The following is a 24429-nucleotide window of genomic DNA, read 5'->3' as shown; positions in this document are numbered from 1 at the left end:
CTCTCTCTCGCACACTCTATCTAGCTCACCCTCTTTCTTATATCTCTCTCTGTCTCTCTTTCTATAAAGTGATAGAGAGGGTTAGATGTGTTTTAGCATGTGTCTGGGCCCTGTGGACAGTAGTTTAAAGTCGCCTCTGATGGTGACTCATATTGGGTGGGAGGCAATAGAGAAAGTGTGCTGCCTACGTGAAAACATACTATAGTATACTATGGTATAAATACTGTAATATTCACAGTAGTGTTTTTGCGGACTAAAATCTGAAAAACACTACAGTGAAAACTGTAGTATTTACTGTAGTATACTGTAGTATTTACAGTTAACTATAGTATAAATACTGTAGTAAAGCCTCCCGGGTGGCGCAGTGGTTAAGGGCGCTGTACTGCAGCGCCAGCTGTGCCATCAGAGACTCTGATGGCCCAGGCTCTGTCGTAACCGTCCACGACCGGAAGGTCGTTGGCCTAGCGTCGTCCGGGTTAGGGAGGGCTTGGCCGGTAGGGATGTCCTTGTCTCATCGCGCACCAACGACTTCTGTGCACGCTAACCAAGGTTGCCAGGTGCATGGTGTTTCAACCGTGCATGACTTTAGCGATGAGACAAGATAGTAGCTGCTAAAAAACAGTTGGATACCACGAAATTGGGGAGAAAAAGTGGTAAAAAAATAAATAAAATAAATACTGTAGTAAAATAAAATGGTAGTCAAATCAAATAAAACTTTATTTGTCACATGCGCCGAATACAACAAGTGTAGACCTTAACGTGAAATGCTTACTTACAAGCCCTTAACCAGCAGTGCAGTTCAAGAAGAGTTAAGGAAATATTTACCAAATAAACTAAAGTAAAAAATAATAAAAAGTATCACAATAACATAACAGTAACGAGGCCATATACAGGGGTATATTTGTATTTTTATTTATATATATTTTTATGGTACCGAGTCAGTGTGGGGGTACAGGTTAGAGGTAATTGGTACAAGTAGGTAGGTAGGTATGCATAGATAATAAACAGCAAGTAGCAGCAGTGTACAAAACAAATGGGGGGTCAATGTAATAGTCCGGTGGCCATTTGATTAATTGTTCAGCAGTCTTATGGCTTTTGGTCCTAGACTTGGCGCTCCGGTACCGCTTGCCGTGAGGTAGCAAAGAAAACAGTCTATGACTTGGGTGACTGGAGTCTCTGACAATTTTATGGGCTTTCCTCTGACACCACCTATTATATTGGATTGCAGGAAGCTTGTCCCCAGTGATGTACTGGGCCGTATGCACTACCCTCTGTAGCGCCTTATGGTCAGATGCCGAGCAGTTGCCATGCCAGCTGGTGATGCAACCAGTCAGGATGCTCTCGATGGTGCAGCTATATAACTTTTTGAGGATCTGGGGACCCATGCCAAATCTTTTCAGTCTCCTGAGGAGGAAAAGGTTTTGTCATGCCCTCTTCATGACTGTCTTGGTGTGTTCGGACCATGATAGATCATTGGTGATGTGGACACCAAGGAACTTAAAACTCTCGACCCGCTCCACTACAGCCCCGTTGATGTTAAGGTGGGCCTGTTCGGCCCGCCTTTTCCTTTAGTCCACGATCAGCTCCTTTGTCTTGCTCACATTGAGGGAGAGGTTGTTGTCCTGGCACCACACTGCCAGTTCTTTGACCTCCTCTCTATAGGGTGTCTCATCGTTGTCGGTGATCAGGCCTACCACTGTTGTGTCGTCGGCAAACTTAATGATGGTGTTGGAGTCGTGTTTGGCCATGCAGTCGTGGGTGAACAGGGAGTACAGGAGGGGACTAAGTACACACCCCTGAGGGGCCCCAGTGTTGAGGATCAGCGTGGCATATGTGTTGCTGCCTCTCCTTACCGCCTGGGGGCAGCCCGTCAGGAAGTCCAGAATCCAGTTGCAGAGGGAGGTGTTTAGTCCTAGGGTCCTTAGCTTAGTGATGAGCTTCGTGGGGTCTATGGTGTTGAACGCTGAGCTGTAGTCAATGAACAGCATGTTCCTTTTGTCCAGGTGGGAAAGGGCAGTGTGGAGTGTGATTGAGATTGCGTCATCTGTGGATCTGTTGGGGCGGTATGCAAATTGGAGTGGGTCTAGAGTATGATGTTGATGTGAGCCATGGCTAGCCTTTCAAAGCACTTAATGACTACCGACATGAGTGCTACGGGGCGGTAATAATTTAGGCAGGTTACCTTCGCTTCCTTGGGCACAGGGACTATGGTGGTCTGCTTGAAATATGTAGGTATTACAGACTCAGTCAGGGAAATGTCAGTGAAGACACTTGCCAGTTGCTCCGTGTGCACGTCCTGGTCATCCATCTGGCCCCGCGGCTTTGTGAAGGTTGACCTCTTTAAAGGTCTTGCTCACATCGGCTACCAAGAGCGTTATCACACAGTCATCCAGAACAGCTGGTGCTCTTGTGCATGCTTCAGTGTTGCTTGCCTCGCTCCACTGGGCAGCTCGCGTCTGGGTTTCCTTTTGTAGTCCGTAATAGTTTTCAAACCATGGCACTTCTGACGAGCATCAGAGCCGGTGTAGTAAGATTAAATCCTGTATTGACGCTTTGCTTGTTTGATGGTTCGTCTGTGGGTATAGCGGGATATCTTATTGGCGTCTGGATTAGTGTCCCGCTCCTTGAAAGCTGCAGCTCGAGCCTTTAGCTCGATGTGGATGTTGCCTGTAATCCAAGGCTTCTGGTTGGGATATGTAGGTACGGTCGCTGTGGGGACGAAGTCATCGATGAAGCCGATGACTGAGGTGGTATACTCCTCAATGCCATTGGATGAATCCCGGGGACATATTCCAGTCTGGGCTAGCAAAACAGTCCTGTAGCGGAGCATCCGTGTCATCTGACCACTTCCGTATTGAACGAGTCACTGGTACTTCCTGCTTTAGTTTTTACTTGTATGCAGGAATCAGGAGAATAGAATTATGGTCAGATTTCAAATAAAATAAAATAAAATAAAATTGTATTTGTCACTTACACATGGTTAGCAGATGTTAATGCGAGTCTAGCGAAATGCTTCTGCTTCTAGTTCCGACAATGCAGTAATAACCAATGAGTAATCTAACCTAACAATTCCACAACTACTACCTCATACACACAAGTGTAAAGGGATAAAGAATATGTACATAAAGATATATGAATGAGTGATGGTACAGAACTGCATAGGCAAGATGCAGTAGATGGTATAGAGTACAGTATATACATACGAGATGAGTAATGTAGGATATATAAACATAAAGTGGCATAGTTTAAAGTGGCTAGTGATACATGTATTACATAAAGATGGCAAGATGCAGTAGATTATATAGAGTACAGTATATACATATACATATGAGATGAGTAATGTAGGGTATGTAAACATTATATTAAGTGGCATTGTTTAAAGTGGCTAGTGATACATTTTTACATCAATTTCAATCAATCTCCATTATTAAAGTGGCTGGAGTTGAGTCTGTAGTTTGGCAGCAGCCACTCAATGTTAGTGGTGGCTGTTTAACAGTCTGATGGCCTTGAGATAGAAGCTGTTTTTCAGTCTCTCGGTCCCTGCTTTGATGCACCTGTACTGACCTCGCCTTCTGGGTGATAGTGGAGTGAACAGGCAGTGGCTCGGGTGGTTGTTGTCCTTGATGATCTTTATGGTCTTCCTGTGACATCGGGTGGTGTAGGTGTCCTGGAGGGCAGGTCGTTTGGTAAACGACCAGTAAAGGTGGTCTAGAGTTGTTTTCCCCTCTGATTGCACATGTAACATGCTGGTAAAGATTTGGTAAAACTGATTTAAGTGTGCCTGCATTACAGTCCCCGGCCACTATGAGCGCCACTTCTGGGTGAGCATTTTCTTATTTGCTTATGGCCTTATAGAGTTGGTTGAGTGAGGTCTTAGTGCCAGTATCAGTCTGTGGTGATAAATAGATGGCTACAAATAATATAGATGAGAACTCTCTTGGTAGATAGTGTGGTCTACAGTTTATCATAAGGTACTCTACCTCAGGCAAGCAATACCTTGAGACTTCTTTAATATTAGACATCGCGCACCAGCTCATATTGACACAAAGACACACACCCCCACCCCTTTTCTTACCAGACATAGCGTTTCTGTTCTGCCGGGGGCATTGAAAATCCCTCCAGCTCTATATTGTCCGTGTCGTCGTGCAGCCACGACTCGGTGAAACATAAGATATTTCAGTTCTTCATGTCCCGTTGGTAGGATAATCGTAATTGTAGGTCATCAATTTTATCTTCCAATGATTGCATGTTAGCAAGTAGAATTGATGGCAATGGGAGTTTACTCGCTCGCGTACAGATTCTCAAAAGGCAGCCCGATCTGTGTCCTGTTTTCCTCCATCTTTTCTTCACGCAAATGATGGGGATCTGGGCCTGTTCCCGGGAGAGAAGTATATCTTTCTCTTCGGAATCGTTAAAGCAAAAACCTTCTTCCAGTTTGTGGTGAGTAATCCCAGTTCTGATGTCCAGAAGTTACTTTCGGTCATAGGAGACGGTAGCAGCAACATTATGTACAAAATAAGTAATAAAAAAAAAGTTACAAACAACGCAAAAAAAAAGAATTGCACAATTGGTTACGGGCATGTAAAATGTCAGCCATCCTCTTCGGCGCCATTTTAATACTATAGTAATTAATTTAGTGTTTTTTTTCAGACTGTATTATACTGTAGTATTTACTGGTGGGTTTTGAGAACATTATTTGTCGTATTTACTATAGTCTTTTTGTTTTATTATCTTTTACATGGCATTGGAGGCTTCTCCTTGAGGAAAGCTACTGGAGAAATATTAAAAGAGCAAATGTTCCATAACCTGTAGGTAGGTAGGTAGGTAGGTAGGTAGGTAGGACTGGGGTCTGAACGGATAATTCAGAACACAATGTGTGGTCTAAACTTGGCATGTAAGTTTCTTACTTATGGGTGGCAAAAATTGGGATACGGGGAGGGGAATGGGCAGGGTGTTTTTGCGGACTGTAGTGTTTTTGCAGACATTACTGTAGTATTTACTTCATAGTTTTTTTGCGGTTAATACTGCAGTATTTACTATAGTATTCTACAGTATACTACAACATTCTGTAGTAAGAACTACACCTGATTGAGGGATACTATATTGTTTAGTATAGTATTTTACAGTATACTACAGAATTTAGTACCCTAGCTACTGCAGGACATCAACATAGGCAGACCAGAAACAAACACATTTTTCTGACAATGATGACGTTTTGCTCAGGATGTGATTTGGTTGGTGTGAATCTATTTTCATACTGGCCTCCCGTGGGGGGTGTTTTGCTGCTCCAGAACAACCCACAGTTGACCTCAGCTCAGCTCATCACTGATTGCAATTGTTTTTATCAAGTGAGGCCAAATACTTGCTGGCATCAATCAATCAAATGCTACAGCGGCAACATGCCGTACTCTTTTGTTCCAGACTGCATCAGATACTTGGGCTACACGTACTGAGACAAGGGCGTTGTTTCCCTCACTCGGATGATTTACAATTTGAAGTAAAATTATGAAAACACAGACGAAAACACAGACATTTTTTATTTTTTATTGGTCAAATATTTGGTGAAGCCTGGCTTCTCATGGCATTCATGAATACATGCCACTGCAGATAGGCCTACTTTCACAATTAATTAGGGGAAGGCTGCAGCAGTATGATCTTCTGCCCAAAGTGTTAAACTCAATCAAGTGTAAATTGACAGACAATTTGGTTGTCTACCTCTCCAGTTGGAAAAAATGCTGCATTGACTGATATGACATATGATTAGAAATCTTGAAGTATGGGCTATTTGCGTTACATTTTGGGAATGCATGTGAAGTATGATTTGTGTGCAAATGTTCTATAAAACAAATTGTTTTAGGCTTATTTGATCGTGAAAACAATGGCTGCGATAGAATATATTTTTTGTGGGTACGTTTTATAATAATTTGGGCAATATGAATTCTCCCCAACATCATTTTCGTATGGGAAGTTTTATTATGGCCTAGTTTAGTATCGGGCGTTCTTTTGCAACAGCTTGAAACTTCACTCCTAATACTCCCCAATATGATATTATATTTTGTTTTTGTTAAACAAATATGATATTATATTTTGTTTTTGTTAAACAAATATGATATTATATTTTGTTTTTCTTAAAATGTTTTTCAATCAGGTGAATTTCGAGGGACCTTTTAGTCCCAAGTCACACCTTGGACATCTCTCACCTCTTGTTCAACTCATAGATCCAGATATGACATCCTTATGGCTTAATGATGGATTCCCTAATGATGAGAGTTCCATATTCTGGGAAGGCAATCACTCAGGTTATGCTATTTGGCTGAAAGTGACATTTTCTTCCACCTGAAATATTCGTAGTGAAGCATTCACCTGATTTTTTTATATGTTGACCCTCTGAACCCCATTGACTCTAGTGTCTGCAGCCTAGTTGCTAACGTTTATGGACATATGTAAGAGAGACCCCCTCTGGGAGGCCGCATTTCTGCCAAGTGAAAGAAACAGAAGGTATTTAAGGCGGTCTATGTTGCAGCAGCAATGTGGTAATTTCAGTTGAAAGTCTCATGTTAACATTCCAATCTGGAAACTGGATCAAAAGAAATGGACACCAACATGTTGTCAATGGACAGTCTTTGGGACTACCAGCACTACAGGCAGTTAAATCCTGAGAATAAGTATAAAACCTCTCTCGATGAAAGTGCCGTAGAATAGTTACTGTAAATTTTAGGACTAACATTAATCATTAGCGTTCACGCTGCTGAAATAAGACTGGATTAAAAAATCCCTCTAACAACAGATCTGACAAATCACTTTTGTGTTTTTTCAAAACTTTGAAACAGCTATTCCCAAATCACATGCAAATCACATGCATCTGGCCTGTACCCGTGGCAGGGCAGCCTCTCCATCAAGGCTGGGTCGGTAGAGGCCAACAGTTGGTTGACACATGACTTTGATTCCAATAAATGATCCCAAAATGGTTAATATCTTGGCCAAGGGAGGTTGATATGAATTTATGTGACATTCCATGGGTAATCTGTCCCATCTGTTGACCGCGCCCTGGGGGAATCAGCAGCTATAATAAGGGGAGAAGAGTAATTTGGAATGGGGTCATTTATGGGGTCCAGGGCCTCTGGCACTACTCCCTCCCCTCTACTTTATTTTAGTGGAGATCCCTCTCTTTTTATGTGGCTTCAGGAGAGCTGCAGCCATAGCTGGTATAGATGAAAAATCTGAGACTGCTTTGTTTCGCAGTCTGTGGTGGGAGGAGAGTTGAAATCACAATTACACTGTCTCCTCTGTTTGGGCATTGAGGCACATGCTAGCATTGTTATGGGGAGATTTTTGTGTAAACATGAATGCATGTTATAAATACATGAACAACAGATAATAATCATCAACAAACAGTTTACTAATGGTTAACACACAGTTGATAAACAGATGTTCCAATGTAGTGTTATCAGTTAGGGCCTAGGTCTCAGAGAATGCTGCCGTGAGTGTGATGAATGGACGGCGAGTCTGATTATCTGAGACTGCTACAATATCAGCAATCAAAACCCTTTGGTTTTGGTAGCCTGAGATCGCTAACCAACGGAAGACCTGGCTAATACGCATGAATGTTCACAATATTGTATTGTACTGTCCTAGATGTTTGTTATTTGTGTAACTTTGTCCTCAGGCTAGAATGTCTGGTGAGACTTTGATTTGTGCCTAGTGGGTCTACTGCGATGCCTGATATGTCTGTGTTTTTTTGTTGTTGTAACTTTAGTCTTTTTGAACCACTCCAAACAAGAAGTTCCTTCACTGGAAAAATAAAGTTATTCTAATTCTAATTCTTGATGAGCATTGCAAGGGTGGTTGATTTCACCCCTCTGGGATTGACTCTGCCCATATATGGGTGACTCCGCCTCTTTTTGACTGACCTCATCACTCTGTGTTCTGTCCCGACAGGAACTCTCCTGATGACTGCAGTGTGGGGAAGAACAGAAAATTGTCCAGCGGAGGTGAGGGCGCTGCCCCCGTCACATACAGCAGCAGCTACCTGGAGGACAAGCTCATCGCTCCCCCCAACATGACCACCAACGAGCGCCGCGTCATTGTTCCCGCAGGTAACAGAACAGGTCAACACCCCAAATTACACCACAGTGATCTGAACACCAGAACACTTTTCTATAGACAGCTGAAGCGCTTAGTTGGATCTGCTCAATTACATTGGGTTGACTCACCTGTCTTCAATTGAGATGATAATCAATATGCACATGTAAACATAGCTTAAGAGGACCCACTTTGGAATGAGAAGCAGGACGTTGCCATCTCTGGTTAAAGAAGCCTTCAATACCAGTCCCAGTCAGTCAGGTCCAGTATGTGGTCACTCACTGCCTTTGATAAGGGGACCTCATGTCTCTCACGTACAGTGCATTCATCTGTCACAAGGAGAGACTTCCTGTGATCTGCAGCACAGAAGCTCTAGCATTTTGTTGCCGAGTGTGCTGTTCATTGTCTAGACCATTTCCTATGGTTCTGGTCCAAAGGGGTGGAGTAAGGATCAGGGTGAAGGAGGGGGCTGTGAGTCCCTGCCAAACTGGAGAAAGGTATTATTATAATTTCCCCATTCACACACCTAGAATACAATACCTGAATCCTGACTGGAACACACATAAGACTGTAAAGCAGCCAAATAAAGCCAAAATCTTTGAAATTAGATGAATGTAGATATTTTCCAGAATGAAATTGACATACTAAGATTTTTCTTTGATTTAATGATCGACAATGCATAGTCACTAGATGTATACATTTTCTATTCCTGGCCTATGTGCATCAGGGTTTTGAGGACTACACTTTTATGAATTACATGAAGCGCAAACCAAAGATCACACTAGATCATTCTCCATCCTCCATCCGGTAAACCAAAGATCACACTAGATCATGCTCCATGTTAGCCTTTGTCACAGAAATGTTTCCAATGGAAAAACACCATAGAGTAACTTTTTTAGAGTAATTTCCCCACAGAAAAACCTGTCCGTTGAGGGCATGCAGCACTGTATTCTCTATCTGGGGGTTGTGCATCACAGTTTTTCTGGGGTAGCGCAACTTCCTCTTCAACTGAAGCTGACAAGGACAATGACACGGCATGTTAAGAACATCCTGTTTTTGCTGTTTAGTTAGAGGAGGACAATAGGCACACACTGCTTCATGGAATATAATGGGAGGTCATCATTCAACTGGCTTTTCTGCTCTACGTATAGGAAACACATTCCTGATATTTTGGTATAGGGACTTGGGGAGATAATCTCAACTTCAAATACATACAGAGCTGTTCCTATATGATGCACAATGCATCCCTTAGGGCATTTTAAGAAGCCTCAACCCCCGCCCCCCATCCTCGACCCACAATCTCTGCCATATAGGAAAATATTGTGTTGTGAGAAGATCACTCTGGTTACTTTTTATAAAGGCATTATACTCCAAAACTAAATGATGTTGACACCATCTGAAATATAATTTTCCCTTTTAAAACATTATAACCTGTAGCCCAACTTATGCTTGCCCGCGTATGTTTGTTTCTTCTCCGCAATGAGTCTGTATCTGAGTACCTCCCAGGCGATTTCCAGAACGCAAACACATTCTAACCGTTCTGATTGGTCCCAGAAACGGATGTGTTGTGCCAGAGTCAGAACACTTGTGGGTAAAGCGGTTATTTGAAAGTTATTTGGTTATTAAAGCGGTTATTTGATTTCATACTTGTTTTGTGCTATACCCCACATTTTGACCTCACCACAAACAACTTCAACGATGGCAGTCTCAGACTGAAGTATGTTGCAAAAGATAGAGCAGCGGAAGAATTCCGTTTGAGTTGTCAGGCAAATCTGATGCGACACATCGGCTTTAAATAATAGGCTAAAGCATGGGGTTGCCCATCTGCATTTACCTAATTGAAAACCCCAAAAGACTCAATGCATCAAATGCTACAAATCAGTCAGTCCTGTTTAAGATAAGGAAGGACTATTTTTATTGTTCTCATGACCATGGCTTTATTTCTATTACAGCCTATTGGATGGGTGTCATTCATGTCCCATTCACCCAGTTCAATGCAACATCGATAGGCTTAGGCTGCTACATGATACTCACATTTTCCCTATACCCATCATGAAGTTGCTACAACCTAGCCTATGAATTAAAGTTTACAATGAAAAATGTAAGGTGACAGACAGTGACACATTCAATACCGCCTTGCACACTCTTGCCTGCATATACAGTACCAATGAAAAGTTTGGACACACCTACTATTTCAAGGGTTTTTCTTTATTTTTACTAAATCCTGTCTTTCAAAGATAATTCGTAAAAATCCAAATAACTTAACAGATCTTCATTCTAAAGGGTTTAAACACTGTTTTCCATGCTTGTTCAATGAACCATAAACAATTAATAAACATACACCTGTGGAACGGTTGTTAAGACACTAACAGCTTACAGACAATAGGCAATTGTGATCACAGTTATGAAAACTCAGGACACTAAAGAGGCCTTTCTACTGACTCTGAAAAACACCAAAAGAAAGATGCCCAGGGTCCCTGCTCATCTGTGTGAACTTACCTTAGGCATGCTGCAAGGAGGCATGAGGACTGCAGATGTGGCCAGGGCAATAAATTGCAATGTTCGTACTGTGAGATGCCTAAGACAGCACTACAGGGAGACAGGACGGATACCTGATCGTCCTCGCAATGGCAGACCACGTGTAACAACACCTGCACAGGATCGGTACATCCGAACATCACACCTGCGGGACAGGTACAGGATGGCAACAACAACTGTCCGAGTTACACCAGGAACACACAATCCCTCCATCAGTGCTCAGACTGTTTGCAATAGGCTGAGAGAGGCTGGACTGAGGGCTTGTAGGCCTGTTGTAAGGCAGGTCCTCACCAGACATCACCGGCAACAACGTTGCCTATGGGCAAAAACCCACTGTTGCTGGACCAGACAGTACTGGCAAAAAGTGCTCTTCACTGACGAGTCGCGATTTTGTCTCACCAGGGATGATGGTCGGATTCGCGTTGATCTTCAAAGGAATAAGCGTCACACTGAGGCCTGTACTCTGGAGCGGGATCGATTTGGAGGTGGAGGGTCCTTCATGGTCTGGGGAGGTGTATCACAGCATTATCGGACTGAGCTTGTTGTCATTGCAGGCAATCTCAATGCTGTGCATTACAGGGAAGACCTCCTTCTCCCTCATGTGGTAACCTTCCTGCAGGCTCATCCTGACATGACCCTCCAGCATGACAATGTCCCCAGCCATACCTCTCGTTCTGTGCGTGATTTCCTGCAAGATAGGAATGTCAGTGTTCTGCCATGGCCAGTGAAGAGCCCGGATCTCAATCCCATTGAGCACCTCTGGGACCTGTTGGATTGGAGGGTGAGGGCTAGGTTCATTCCCCCCAGATATGTCCGGGAACTTGCAGGTGCCTTGGTGGAAGAGTGGGGTAACATCTCACAGCAAGAACTGGCAAATCTGGTGCAGTCCATAAGGAGGAGATGCACTGCGGTACTTAATGCAGCTGGTGGCCACACCAGATACTGACAGTTATTTTTGATTTTGATCGCCCCCCTTTATTCAGGGACACATTGCTCCATTTCTGTTAGTCACATGTCTATGGAACATGTTCATTTTATGTCTCAGTTGTTGAATCTTGTTTTGTTCATACAAATATTTACACATGTTAAGTTTGCTGAAAATAAACGCAGTTGACAGTGAGAGGACGTTTCTTTTTTTGCTGAGTTTATTTTCTACATTGTAGAATAATAGTGAAGACATGAAAACTATGAAATAACACATATGGATTCATGTAGTAAGCAAAAAAGTTTTAAACAAATCAAATGTATTTGATATTTGAGATTCTTCACTGATGGACTTCAATGCACAACACATCAGATGTGACCAGGTGAAAAAACCTTTCCAAACCAAACCATATTATAACCGCTACACACAGCCTACATCGTTATCACCATATTAGCTAAAGTAATAGTATAGTTTTATTTAAAAGTATAACTTTTTAAATGTTTTACTATAAAAATGTAATGAAATTCACTGAAGAGAATGGTCCTCCGCTTCCTCCTCTGAGGGGCCTCCGCTGCTACAAATATACTGTACGTTGTAACATGTCACTCCAGGTTTTTTTTCTGGAACAAAATGGCGAATAGGTGGTGGGCGTGGTGGGGACATTATAATGGACATGGCCAATGGCGTGGTCTCCAACCAAACATTTTAGAGGCCCTCCTCTTGGCTGCAGAGACAACATTTAACTTTTAGTTACATTTCCTGCATTTCTACCATATTTTGTCATGGGGCTGAGAGAAAAAAATGCTGTTTTATAGCAAATGTTCAAAAAATTCTACACATTTTGCCATGGCTTATGCCATGTTCTTATGCTATCTGAGTGACTCAAACATTATAACAAAATCAATGGAGGCCCCATGCCATGACATTTTTTTAATGTTAGATTATCCCTGACTGTCTAGTTAATATGCTGGTGATTTTTTGTTCTCAAAGATGATATAAAAAAAATATAGGTTCATTATTTTCTCTACATACTTTATATCTGGTGTTAGTCGTTTAGGTTTACACTGAAAACGTTTTACTATCACAAAAAGGATTAGTGGCCCGCTGTTGCTAAATGAATAAAGGGAAACACTGCGAGTGCCAGACCCACTGATCGACCCACGACCCTTGCCTCGTGGTGCTGTAGAGATGGATGCTCACGGAGTTACCGTTGCCTCTTGCTCCTTGCTCTCTGAGCCAGTGTAAGTTATCCCGTTTACTCCATAGGGCTCTGGTCAAAAATAGTGCACTATGTAGGGAATGGGGTTCCATTTGGGACACTGGGCCGGAGCTGCTAAGTATGGCTGGAAAGGAGGGTCAGACGACAGTGTGGTTTGTTTCTGTACGTGTCAGCTGTTTTTGGATCCTGTTATGTGTGTGCCAAAAGAAGGTGTGACAAACTGGTGGGTTCCTGTGAGTGAGTGGGATGTTTGGTACCAGGTGCATGATCTCTGGGAAAGAGAGTGTCACGGTTCTAAACACATTCTCAGCAGTCATCTAATTGGACAATTTTAATTGCAAAATGTTAAATTAATTTAGAAAATGTTGGTTAATAAAACCAATTTCATTGCAAATGTACACTCAAACCTGTTATCATATAAAGAATGGGAGTAAGTATGAACTGTAAGAAAATAAGTAAGAATGTAAGAATGAAGGTAAGAGTTTTCCCTGTGTTGTGTCCATGGCCTGGCAGATCCCACACTGTGGTCCACGGAGCATGTGCGCCAGTGGCTGGAGTGGGCAGTAAAGGAGTATGGCCTGCTGGATGTGGATATGGCTCTCTTCCACAACGTGGACGGCAAAGACCTGTGCAAGATGTGCAAGGAGGACTTCCAGAGGCTCACGCTCAGCTACAACGCAGACATCCTGCTCTCCCATCTGCACTACCTCAGAGAGAGTGAGTCTAGTATCTTCCTTCTCCTCCTCATCATCATCCCTCTCTCCTCTCCTCCCTCTACATGCTCCCGCCTTCTGCCCCCCTTCCCTAGCTGGCCAACACAATGCAATGGCAGGCAGTAAAGAAAGAAGCTACAAAGGGATACTATTGAAGGGCTGCTGTGGTCTGGTGGTCCATCTTTTTCTACCTCTATACCAGGGGTAAGGTTAGAGAACTTGTCCTGGTGGGTTATAAGTTAAGCAGGCTTAAGGGGCTTTATAGCCGGCATCCAACTGAGCTCTCACTGACATTCTCCGGAGGGCCTCAGCTACTTTGCTTGACTGCAGATTAGAATGAAACCTGGTGAAGGAGTCCCTGTTGTTGCTGCTTCTGCTGCTTTGGCTGAGTGACTCACTGCTCCAAGACCTGCTTTCCTGTCCACTGACACCTCACCTCCTCTCTCCAACACATGCATTGCTGCATGTCGTCCACATGTTTCTTCACATGCATACACACACATTCTGGTTTTAAGTTGTTAACATTAGATGTTACAGTGGTAGCTATGTAGTAGCAGTAGGAGTAATGGTGGCAGTAGTGTAACAATAATAACATAATTAATAATATGTTTTAAAGAGAAATAGGTACACTACATCAATAAAGCCATCATTGGCACCCATCGTAAGAAGCATATCTGTTTATAGTCATTGGAGAAGGTTTGTCAGACTCTTGAGATTATATGTTTATCTTTGACACTCTCTCTCTCTGCTCTCTCTGAGTCCAAGTTCCATTTGATCGTGCAGAGAACTTTCCAGTGAACCATTACTCTTCTCATAGTGACTGCTTGTGGGTTTGTTTGTTTGATATCAGTGTCGGTTTTGGTAGGGTTCACCCACAGATGTGCAGAGGAGGTGAGTGATGGGAGAAAGAGGAGAACCAAACAGATAGAGCCAGCCAGACAGAGAAATGAGAAAGCCAGATAGCTTGAGGAGTTCAGAGTTGAGTGATGTGTACCACCACCTTCTGAACATGGGTGTTGTTCATTTTTGTGTGTCATCATTATGTGCCAAAAACCGCCCCCATTCCAACTAAATATAGGTACAGTATAACATTGGGTGATTCCATGTCAGGACATCCTGAAAATATTTTGGGTATCTCAGATTGTTCTGTGAATTCTGACATACAAACTTCATTGGGAGGAAGGATGTTTGACATGCTTTTTACATTTGTATAATGAAAGTGTCCGATTTAGGCCCTTTTTAGACCACTGTATACATGGCTCCTGTAAGACCCAACGATCCATGAACCGTACGATACAGACAACATATTTTTGCCATTGTACTTATAGTGTGTTCTCAAATATGGAGTATGTCTAGATTCTGAAATTTACATATTCATATATTCAACATAAAATATATTCATATGAAGACCAATTTTATACATTGACGTTATAGGTCATTTACCAATCACAGCCCACCTTTAGGATTGCACATTCAGCAAATCACCAGCAGCAAACCCATTCACTGTGTTGGTGGTGCTCATTAAATGAATCATAACTTCAAAACTAGGAGAGAGCCCACTCTGGAAATTTGATGTAATTTTAGAGTATATTGTTGCAAACATTGTATTACAATTAACTAAATCAAAAAGGGCACTTTATATTAATATGTTGAATGTTGAATAAATTAATGTTAACATTTTTCTTTTAGAATCTTGAAATACTCCATATGTTAGAGCACGCTATAAGGAGTATAATGACACCAAGATGGTGTGTATCATGTACAGTTCACAGATCATAGGGTCTTATAGGAGGCAAGGGCCTAAACTGGCCACTCTCATCCTTCCTCCTGATGGTGTTTCTATGTAGATATTGCCAGAACCATATGACATACCCAAAATATCGCCCCCATTGCATTATTCCACAATCCTGTGCTTGAATCGCTCTTGATATGTATGAGTCTCACGAAAATCTTTTGAAAGGCTTTTTCTTATACATTACTTTTAGTGTAATCACCAGTTCCCACACCCTCATTGAAATACTGTGGACAGTTTGAAATTGATAAGAGAGAATTGCCAATAGGCATACTTAGTGTCACTCCAAAGACTTGTTTTTTGCTGGCCCTATATTAAAAATAGTTGCTGGATTTGGCTTTGAGGTCTGCTTGACTGGAAAATACACTAGTGATGGGGGGGATGAAGAAAGCCCTCACAAGCTTTCCTTTCATCCCCCTCTCCTCCTTTTGTTTTTGGCAATGGCTGCTGCTTCTCTTTCCCCCTCATGTGTACACACGCTCACCGAATTTACTCTGGAGGAGGGAAAGCGATGGATTCTCACGGACGAATGTGGGCACGAGTGATTAACTGTTTATTTGGGTTGGCCCTCCCTACCATTGTCTTACTTACAAGTTCTCTCTCTCTCTCTCTCTCTCTCTCTCTCTCTCTCTCTCCCCCACTCCATTTCCTCACCACTCTATCTCCCTGTATCGCTCCTTGCCTGTTGAATGTTGCCTCTAATGGTCTGTGTTTGTGTTATGGCTGCCCCCTCCCCCCTCCCTCCCAAAGCATCACTCCTTGCACATCATAGGTTGTTTGAGCTGTTCTATTTTTTTGGTTCATCTCTTTTTCAAAAGAATGTTTTATTTCTCAGCTCCACTTCCTCACTTGACTTCCGATGATGTTGACAAAGCCTTACAAAACTCCCCGCGGTTAATGCATGCTCGCAACACAGGTAAGGAGTCCCCTGCCCCCCTTCTCTACCTCTGGCTTTGCTCCCGCCACCACAGTATCCGCACACTCACACAGTGCCCACCTATGTATATACAGTGTACTCTTTATATACATTCACACTGATTTGTTTGTATTCATTTGAGTATCAGATTATGCATCAAGTAATCAAATTGTATCTTTTGTTGTTATTATTTCTAATGTGTTTTTGTTATGTGGTGCAGAAGTTACTGTATGCTGGTGCAGTAATGCATTGTGACTGTAGAGCGTAGAGGACAGCATGTGCTAAAGTCTAACATTGATGCATTCTGCTGTAATTGTCCTTGTGCTGCACAAAATCCCTCCCCATATGGATATTCGTCAAAGCAATTAAATTGGAACATTCAGGAATTGTGTCATGAGAAGTTGTCATTACGGGTACATAATCATTTACATAATTTATTAACGATCCTCTCTTTCACTCTCTGCAGGAGGTGCGAGTTTTATTTTCCCCAACACTCCTGTTTATCCCACTGACAACTCCCCCAGAGTCTCCACTAGGCCAGGTGGGTGATTCATCACTCCTATAAGTTTATGTAGATGAGGCATAAGAGCACACTGTAATCACATCCGATTACACTTGTAGAGGAGCAAGGTACAGGGAGGAGAAACAAGGAACCACATACCTTGGAGACAAAGTACTACATTTTGCAAATTGCCCAATGCCCATGTACAAATACACATAAACAAAGATATATTTAGAAGTTTGTCGAAAAATGTTTTAGAGGTTTTATTTATATTTCAACTCAAGCATCCCTTGCCCTTAAAATAATACTCCAGACTGCAGTAGTTGTGTCTCTGTGTTTGGGCCTCTTGTATTATGGGAAGTTTCTGGCAATCCACAACTCTTGCCTCAGACCGATGAGGTGAACCACAGAAATGCACTCACCCATCAGCATGTTTTTGTTTTTATCATAGCGCCCTCTAGGGTTAAGGTTCATAGCTGCAGGCAGCAGGTTCATTTGTCATTTATGATATTTTACAGACCTGGCTTATGAAGCAGCCAGAAGATCTGGCTGGGCTCCTCAAGCTGTGTCTTCCACCAAAGGTAAGGAGTCACAATGTACTGCACATTGGTCCTTTGTCAAAACATGGCACTCCCTTTGGGTTTCATCTATTGGGAAATGTGTATAAGTACATTACAGTGAATTTAAAAGATTTAAAAGCTCTTTACAAGCCTGTAGACTAAACATAAACAAAACAGGTCAGGCAGAAAACAGGGATTTGGATACCTCAAGATAAGAAGCTATTTCTCCACTGTATACACTTGGAACTTTGCACTCAGGGAAACCCCCTGTTAATATTTTGGGAACTTTATCCCTCAAGGTTCCCAGCCCTCCCCAACCATTGTCACCAAAACAGAGGAGCAGAGGCCTCAGCTAGGTAAAATATAAGCTTGAACAGTACTCTGAAATAGATGTTGACTGAGCCGAAAAAATACATTTATCCTACTAATGTGAATGTTTTTCACTTCTTAGATCCTTACCAGATCCTGGGGCCTACAAGCAGCAGGCTGGCAAACCCCGGTGAGTTTTAGGATGGGTGGAAGTGATTATCACTTCATTAGACAAGATTAAAGATTTTAGATATTCATATTACAACAAATGCACCATTTATATAAATAGTTGTTTGTTGCTATTAGTTATTGTGGTGTTGACTGTAGCACGTCTTTTTGTAGTTGTTATGGTGATGACCACCTCTTCTATCTCCAGACTGTATTATAATTGTTACGATATTGACTCCCTGACTCTGTCCAGACTGTATAAGTAATTGTTACATGTTGACTTCCTGTCTCTGTCCAGACTGTGGCCGGGACTCAAACAAACCACAATCCGCCGACATCGCACTACTCTTGAGCTTTAAAGGTAATTTACGTTTGAGCTGACATCCGTAGCGTTTACCCTGAATGCGATCGTGATCTTCAAGGAAATTGCCTTTGAAAGTGAAGTGCAGTGTGATGTCGGCGTAGTGCGGTTTGAATCGCAGCCAGTATTAGTAATTGTGACTGTGCTGACACCCTTTCTGCCTGCAGGCTCGGGACAGATCCAGCTGTGGCAGTTCCTGCTGGAGCTCCTGTCAGACAGCGCCAACTCTGGCTGCATCACTTGGGAGGGCACTAATGGTGAGTTCAAGATGACCGACCCTGACGAGGTGGCGAGGCGCTGGGGCGAGAGAAAGAGCAAGCCCAACATGAACTACGACAAGCTGAGCCGCGCCCTGCGCTACTACTACGACAAGAACATCATGACCAAGGTGCACGGCAAGCGCTACGCCTACAAGTTTGACTTCCACGGCATCGCCCAGGCCCTACAGCCTCACCCTCCAGAGTCCTCCATGTACAAATACCCCTCCGACTTATCCTACATGAGCACCTATCATGCACACCAGCAGAAGGTCAACTTTGTCACACCTCACCCCCAAGCGCTACCTGTCACCTCCTCCAGCTTCTTTGCTGCCCCCAACCCCTATTGGAATTCCCCCACCGGGGGTATCTACCCCAACACCCGGCACCCAGCCACTCACATGCCCTCTCACATGGGGACTTACTATTAGACCTGCCAGGGGGAGGTCGTCTCACAACTCTAAAACTGGGGGAAGAAACGGGAATAAACCGGCAAACACAAAGGGCAGTTTAGGAACCAAATGAAAAGCGGGCAGGATCAATAATGAAGGAATAATGTAGAGGTAGGGTGTATGAGGTAGAGGTAGGGTTTCATGCCCTATAATTACTTGTGTAATTTTAGGGCATGAGCAGGTAAGGGAACTCAAGGTTTTTTAAAGGATTGAGAGGAGGACTACAGACATGTCGCTCGCTATAAGACGATATAGGAGGGCACACTGTAAAAAGGGCAATAGAGGATGTTGCTATGACCAAGGGCATTGTGCGACATGTAGTTACTGAGAACAGTGAAAGACAAGTCTTTGAGTAGACGTAAAAGGGAGTTATCAGTGGACTATTTAACATGAACATGTCCTTTTTATGAAGGGCGATAAATATACCCCAAAAATAACATATCTGCATGAACAGTTGCTTATTATATATTATTTTTTTAAACTATTAAACTACCTTATTTAAAGAAGTTAACATATCAAAGACTGTACAGATTAAGCAAGGTAAGTGAGATGTAAGTGAGGAGAGGGGTGTGGTGTTGCAAATGAGTGTGTACTTTAGAGTACACAGAGGAAGTAGGGAGGAGTACTAAACTTGGCTGTGGTAAACTGTGAAATTAGCACCAGCAGGAAACACCTTGGGTAGACTTGTGCTAGATGGTCATGTCATATGACCATGGATGGACTCACAGACTGTTTGTGACCAAGGGTGGGGAAACATCAAGAGAGGATGGCGGATCATCAAAAGACAATGAAATATGTGAAAAAGTAAGTATTATTCCTTTGGATATTATTAGCCTTATGTCTTATCAGTATTATTATACTATATGGTAGTCCATATGGCATTATTGAACGTAAAGGAACTTTTTTTAAACTTGATTGTTATTCTTGAAAACAATTCATCAGTGTTTTGGAAATTGAGAAAAACTGGAAATAAGATTCGTAAAATGTAATGTGTGACCTCAAATCTTTTTAGAAGGAAGGAGGGTTTTTCTTGACCAGTGCCTTACCACAGAAACTCCCAGTTCAGCTGAAGAGATTTTATGAAGTGCCAATTTTGTATTATTGTTTTTCTGAGTCACGAACGCTGTGCGTTTGTTAGATTGAAGTATACAAGTCAGTGTTATATTTCTTTTTATATGATAAATATATAACTTATGCATTTATACACTACGAGTTGATCTCAGCCAGCCAAAGACACATACAACGTTTTTAAATTAGATATAGTGACAAAAAAAGTAATTGAAATGGACCAAAGCGGGCAGTAAACAAAAACATTTTTAAAAAACTATTGTTGCCTTTGAACTTTAATCTCTGTAAACAGTTTACAACATAAACTATATATACTCATCTAAAACGGATTGTGTTGGCCAGGCAAGGCATTTCAGACCTGTTCAGTATTATTTTATGGGATGCAGGCTTGGGTAGGACACCTATAAACTGGCAGCCTTGTAAACTGAGAAACAGGACTGAGATACTGAGATTGTTGACTAAAGGGACGATAAAAATCATATACTTTGATAGATTTTCTACAGTGTAATTTCTAATAAAGTATTTTCAACCAAAGTGCTGTCCTCTCTTGTCTTGGAAGGTCAAAGATTGTGTGTTATTGTGCTCTGTCTGCATACAGTAAAGAGAAGTTGCTCCCATTGTTTTGACCCAAAACGTTCAGTGTGTGCCAACAACCAAACGACAGACCTCGGGTTCGATTCAATCTGTATCGCTGAAGCATTGAAGATTGCACAATAGAAATGTAAAGGTCATTTCCGATTGAGCCGACAAATGAAGCGTTTGCCGTGAATGCAGTCTCCATTGCCTTTCAAATTCAATCACGCTGTAACTTGGAACTTTTGCGATACGGATTGAGTAGAGCCCTTAATTGGCGCGACCCTAAGAGATGAGGAGTAGAGCAGTGTGGGATGGGGGTAATGGGAAGGGGGATAAAAACATCCCTTCAATCTCATAATGGCATATGAAACATCTCTTCTTCAAAGTCAATGGTTTATTCATAGACAGAAAAAACACAGCTCTTAAGCGCTACACACTAAAAAAGTTTTGTTCTATCCCCATCTGCTCTTAGTGTGAAATTTGTATAATATATTAAAATATCCAACTTGAGTGATACAAAGAAACAACATCTTGAATCTTCTTTCATGAAATCTTATGTACAGGTCAAATATTTCTAGTACAGCAATAGTTGCTGCTACAGTTCCACTCAAACACTGGCACCTGAGACCCAGTCCTTGTTTTGCCTGTATGTCCATATTCTCCTATTATATGGCTTGTGGATCCAAACGATGTGCTAGTTATATACTGCACCTGAATTTACTCTGTCCAGATAAATACTGATCATGTTGAACATGAGTTTATTTGCCTAAAAGTGTCATCATTCACTCATGCGTATTGGGTTTAGCAGTTATATGAAATAAAAACAGATATATTTCCGTAATGCGTGTTTACAAATTGTTTCCAGACAGTAACTGTGGGTCATGTTTATTACCAGTGTCCAACATGTTTGAGGGACCTCTTATTCCTTCTTGTACTCCTCTAGTTTCAGCTTATCTTTGTTGTTGCTGGGGAGTGTAGGGTCGCTGCTCACCTGCACCTTGTCAAAGAAGTTAAAGTCGGCCACGTACTGGCCACCAGGGGTGCTGAAGAGCACAGGCTTGAACTTGTAGTCCCACAGGATCTCCTGGGGAACGTACGAGGTGCGGCTCTGACAAGTGGCTGCCGTGGACTCCATGGTGGCATTAAGGGTGACCAGCAACTCAAAGTCACGCGTCCGCAACCTCTCGGCAGTCAGCCCCGCCAGGGGGCTACTCTCATCCAGCACGTGGTAGAATGTGAGGGGCAGGATTAGGAAGGGGCACTCCCCGCACGAGTCTATGTAGAAGTCCACAGCCGTCTGGCGGATCAGAGTCTTTTCGCCCTCCTCAGTCACATTGGGTGAGAGCAGCTTGCCCATCAGCTGGACCTGGATCAGCAGGCTCTTCCTCAAGTTGGCCACACGCACCATCAGACATAGTTTACCATTGTGGCGGCAGATCACTGCCAACTGGCTGAACTTGATGGTCTCGGCCCGCTTTTTGGGTCGCGCCAGCTTGGCCAGAAAGGCCCCGGTTACAAAGATCTCAGCCAGGCCCGTGGTGACCAGCTGGACCAGCAGGACGAAGATGGCCAGCGGACACTCGTCGGTGATGTAGCGGAAGCCGTAGCCAATGGTGGTCTGCGACTCCAGGGAAAAGAGGAATGCACCGGTTAGGGTCGCGACGTTCATGACACAGGGCGTGTGGTTGGACAGCAACTCACCCTCGAAGTCACCGTTGCCCATGCCAATAAAGTAGAAGATGACGCCAAAGAGGAACCAGGTCATTATGAAAGTGGAGGAGAAGAGGGTGAGCTTATAGCGCCACTTCATGTCCACCACCGTGGTCCAGATGTCGTGGAGGTAGATCTTCACCATGCCCTCCACGTTGTCAATGCGCACTTGGTTGTGCCCATTCTTGGAGATGATCCTCCGTTGGACATCTGCCTTCTTGGTGGTCATCTTGGTCTTAAGTGTGTTCTCTGTAGTTTCCACTTTGTTGTCACCCTATTTGCATTGCAAGCAGTGGGACTGAAAAAGAAGAAGCAATGTTAGTCAATGGCAACAAACTAGGACACAGTAGGTAACACAGTTCAGGAATAGTTCAAGCATTAAATGAGCCCTTTGGACAAATGTCAGTTACAAAAACATTCTCACTAGAGCTACTGTGGCTGGTTGGTTTCATCCAGAAATTAGGCAATTGATAAGATATTTCCACACCTTATTCCACACCACAACACATATATTTAACCTGTTAGATACTGTATGTCCTCCCTCTGATGTTCAAATATGTACAGTATATCACTGACCCAAAAACATTTCCTCTAAATAATGTTTAAATATGATGTTATATGTATTCCCCACTGAAACACACTATTTTTACATTTAAACAAGGTTTCTTTTAGAATATATGCAATATATGACATCTTTGTAAATCTAGATTCTTAATTTTGCCAGTTGACACGGCAACTAGAAAAATAGAGCTCCTCATGACAGAAAGCTCAGGATTATTATTTCTATGGTTAATAAGAAATTATGGAAAGTTGTAAATTAACTCAGTAGCATGCAGTAACACTTTCTGTAGAACGTCTTACAAAGTTCCTAACTTCTCTAAGTTACTTTTAAAATGCAAGGAAGTTGTATAATACTTACGTTCAGTGTTGATGCCTTCTCAGGTGTGTCTTCATTTGCTCTCAGTAGTTATAATCTGCAATGTGAACCTGCTGTAAAAAAACTTCCTGAGAGTTCCACAATGTCCTCTCCTCTTTGTCCTCTTTGGCACAATGATATTTAGGACATTTTGTGAGAACAAAAAGGAGAGAGAAGGAAAAAAGCTTATTCAATGAGTTCTTGGCTACCTGTAGGTAAGCTTTTATTTCAAGTGTGGGACAAACTCCACCTATCTACCCCACCCTACCAGGGGCAGGTATGCAACAAGTGCTCCCTTTCACACGTTTTAAAAATTCTCTGAACTCATAGTTTGTTTTGTAGTTCCATGCATGATTGTTGTTTCTTTATACACACACCCTGATTTACTATCTCCAAGGCTTAATAATGTACTGACAGATATTCTAAATCCTTGACCAGAACAGAAAATGAAATGACCCTGATCTCAGCCTTTTTTATTTGACTATGGTATTGTATTAAAGGGAAGATATGATGCAGTTGAAAGCTAAAGACAAATAGAAAAGTTGGGTTCAATATAATAAGACATGTATTACCATTAATAAAATGGCAAGTCAAATCACAAATCACACCGTATGTAAAATCACCACATCGAAAATGCAACAATTGTTTTTCAAAGTGCATGTACTGTATGTAGGGAACTGGAAAGTGGGGTCCCATGACCCATATCTAGCCAATAAGGAGTCTGTATAATCGGTAAACACAAGAAGTCTCTCTCCAGATTTAATGCAATCCTCTGTGTAACCATTGCGCTGTGACCTTGGATTACATTACAAGAGGTGCAGATAATAGCTCCTTGGGTTATTCATTAACTGATCTGAGGGCTGGTGCTAACAATATACACTCAGTGTACTGCTCTTTCCATGACATGGGCTGACCAGGTGAATCGAGCTGAAAGCTATGATACCTTAAATATACTTCAATCAATGTAAATGAAGGTGAGGAGACAGGTTAAATAAGGATTTTTAAGCCTTGAGACATGGATTGTGTATGTGTTCCATTGTGAGGGTGAATGGGCAAGACAACATATTTAAGTGCCTTTAAATGGAGTATGATAGAAGGTGCTAGGCACCTCGGTTTGTTTTAAGAAATGCAACGCTGCTGGGTTTTTCACGCTCAACAGTTTCCTGTGTTTATCAACAATTTGTAATTGTATTTATTATGGATAAATAAATGTATTATGCCAAGGCAGCAGCTACTCTTCCTGTGGTCCAGCAAAATTAAGGCAGTTATACAATTCTAATATCATTAAAATATATTAACAACAGATTTCACAACACATTAAGTGTGTGCCCTCAGGCCCCTACTCTACTACCATGTATCTACAAC

The 24429-nt window shown here is 42.3% G+C and overlaps 2 protein-coding genes across 8 annotated transcripts in view; one reads left to right on the top strand and one right to left on the bottom strand.

The window, feature by feature from the left end:
• The window catches only part of LOC115105460 (transcriptional regulator Erg-like), a 96131-nt gene extending 75735 nt beyond the window's left edge, over positions 1 to 20396 (top strand). For 5 of the 7 annotated variants that reach the window (XM_029627547.2, XM_029627546.2, XM_029627545.2 and 2 more), the window contains 9 exons: positions 7939 to 8096; positions 13278 to 13481; positions 16105 to 16185; positions 16652 to 16726; positions 17206 to 17268; positions 17547 to 17603; positions 17699 to 17746; positions 18023 to 18085; positions 18253 to 20396. In XM_029627547.2, coding sequence (XP_029483407.1) covers positions 7939 to 8096; positions 13278 to 13481; positions 16105 to 16185; positions 16652 to 16726; positions 17206 to 17268; positions 17547 to 17603; positions 17699 to 17746; positions 18023 to 18085; positions 18253 to 18773 — 1270 coding nt within the window. In that variant the 3' untranslated portion in view covers positions 18774 to 20396. The remainder of the gene's footprint in view (positions 1 to 7938; positions 8097 to 13277; positions 13482 to 16104; positions 16186 to 16651; positions 16727 to 17205; positions 17269 to 17546; positions 17604 to 17698; positions 17747 to 18022; positions 18086 to 18252) is intronic. The other 2 variants (XM_029627550.2, XM_029627548.2) reach the window with 2 other exon arrangements.
• LOC115105461 (ATP-sensitive inward rectifier potassium channel 15-like) lies at positions 20120 to 23380 on the bottom strand. The gene is made up of 2 exons (XM_029627551.2): positions 23068 to 23380; positions 20120 to 22446 (listed from the first exon to the last, which is right to left on the bottom strand). Exon 2 carries the CDS (start codon positions 22375 to 22377, stop codon positions 21358 to 21360), a length of 1020 nt encoding a protein of 339 aa, XP_029483411.1. The 5' UTR covers positions 22378 to 22446; positions 23068 to 23380; the 3' UTR covers positions 20120 to 21357.
• Positions 23381 to 24429: the final 1049 nt, after the last annotated feature.

Source organism: Oncorhynchus nerka, linkage group LG22 (assembly GCF_034236695.1).
Source record: "Oncorhynchus nerka isolate Pitt River linkage group LG22, Oner_Uvic_2.0, whole genome shotgun sequence".
NCBI lineage: Eukaryota > Metazoa > Chordata > Actinopteri > Salmoniformes > Salmonidae > Oncorhynchus > Oncorhynchus nerka.
The sequence above is the reverse complement of the archived record's forward strand: the minus strand, read 5'-3'. Positions and strand labels throughout refer to the sequence as shown.

What these genes read in the sequence shown, in the direction of transcription:
- LOC115105461 (XM_029627551.2), bottom strand. Translation starts at nt 22,377, where the DNA reads ATGACCACCAAGAAGGCAGATGTCCAACGGAGGATCATCTCCAAGAAT.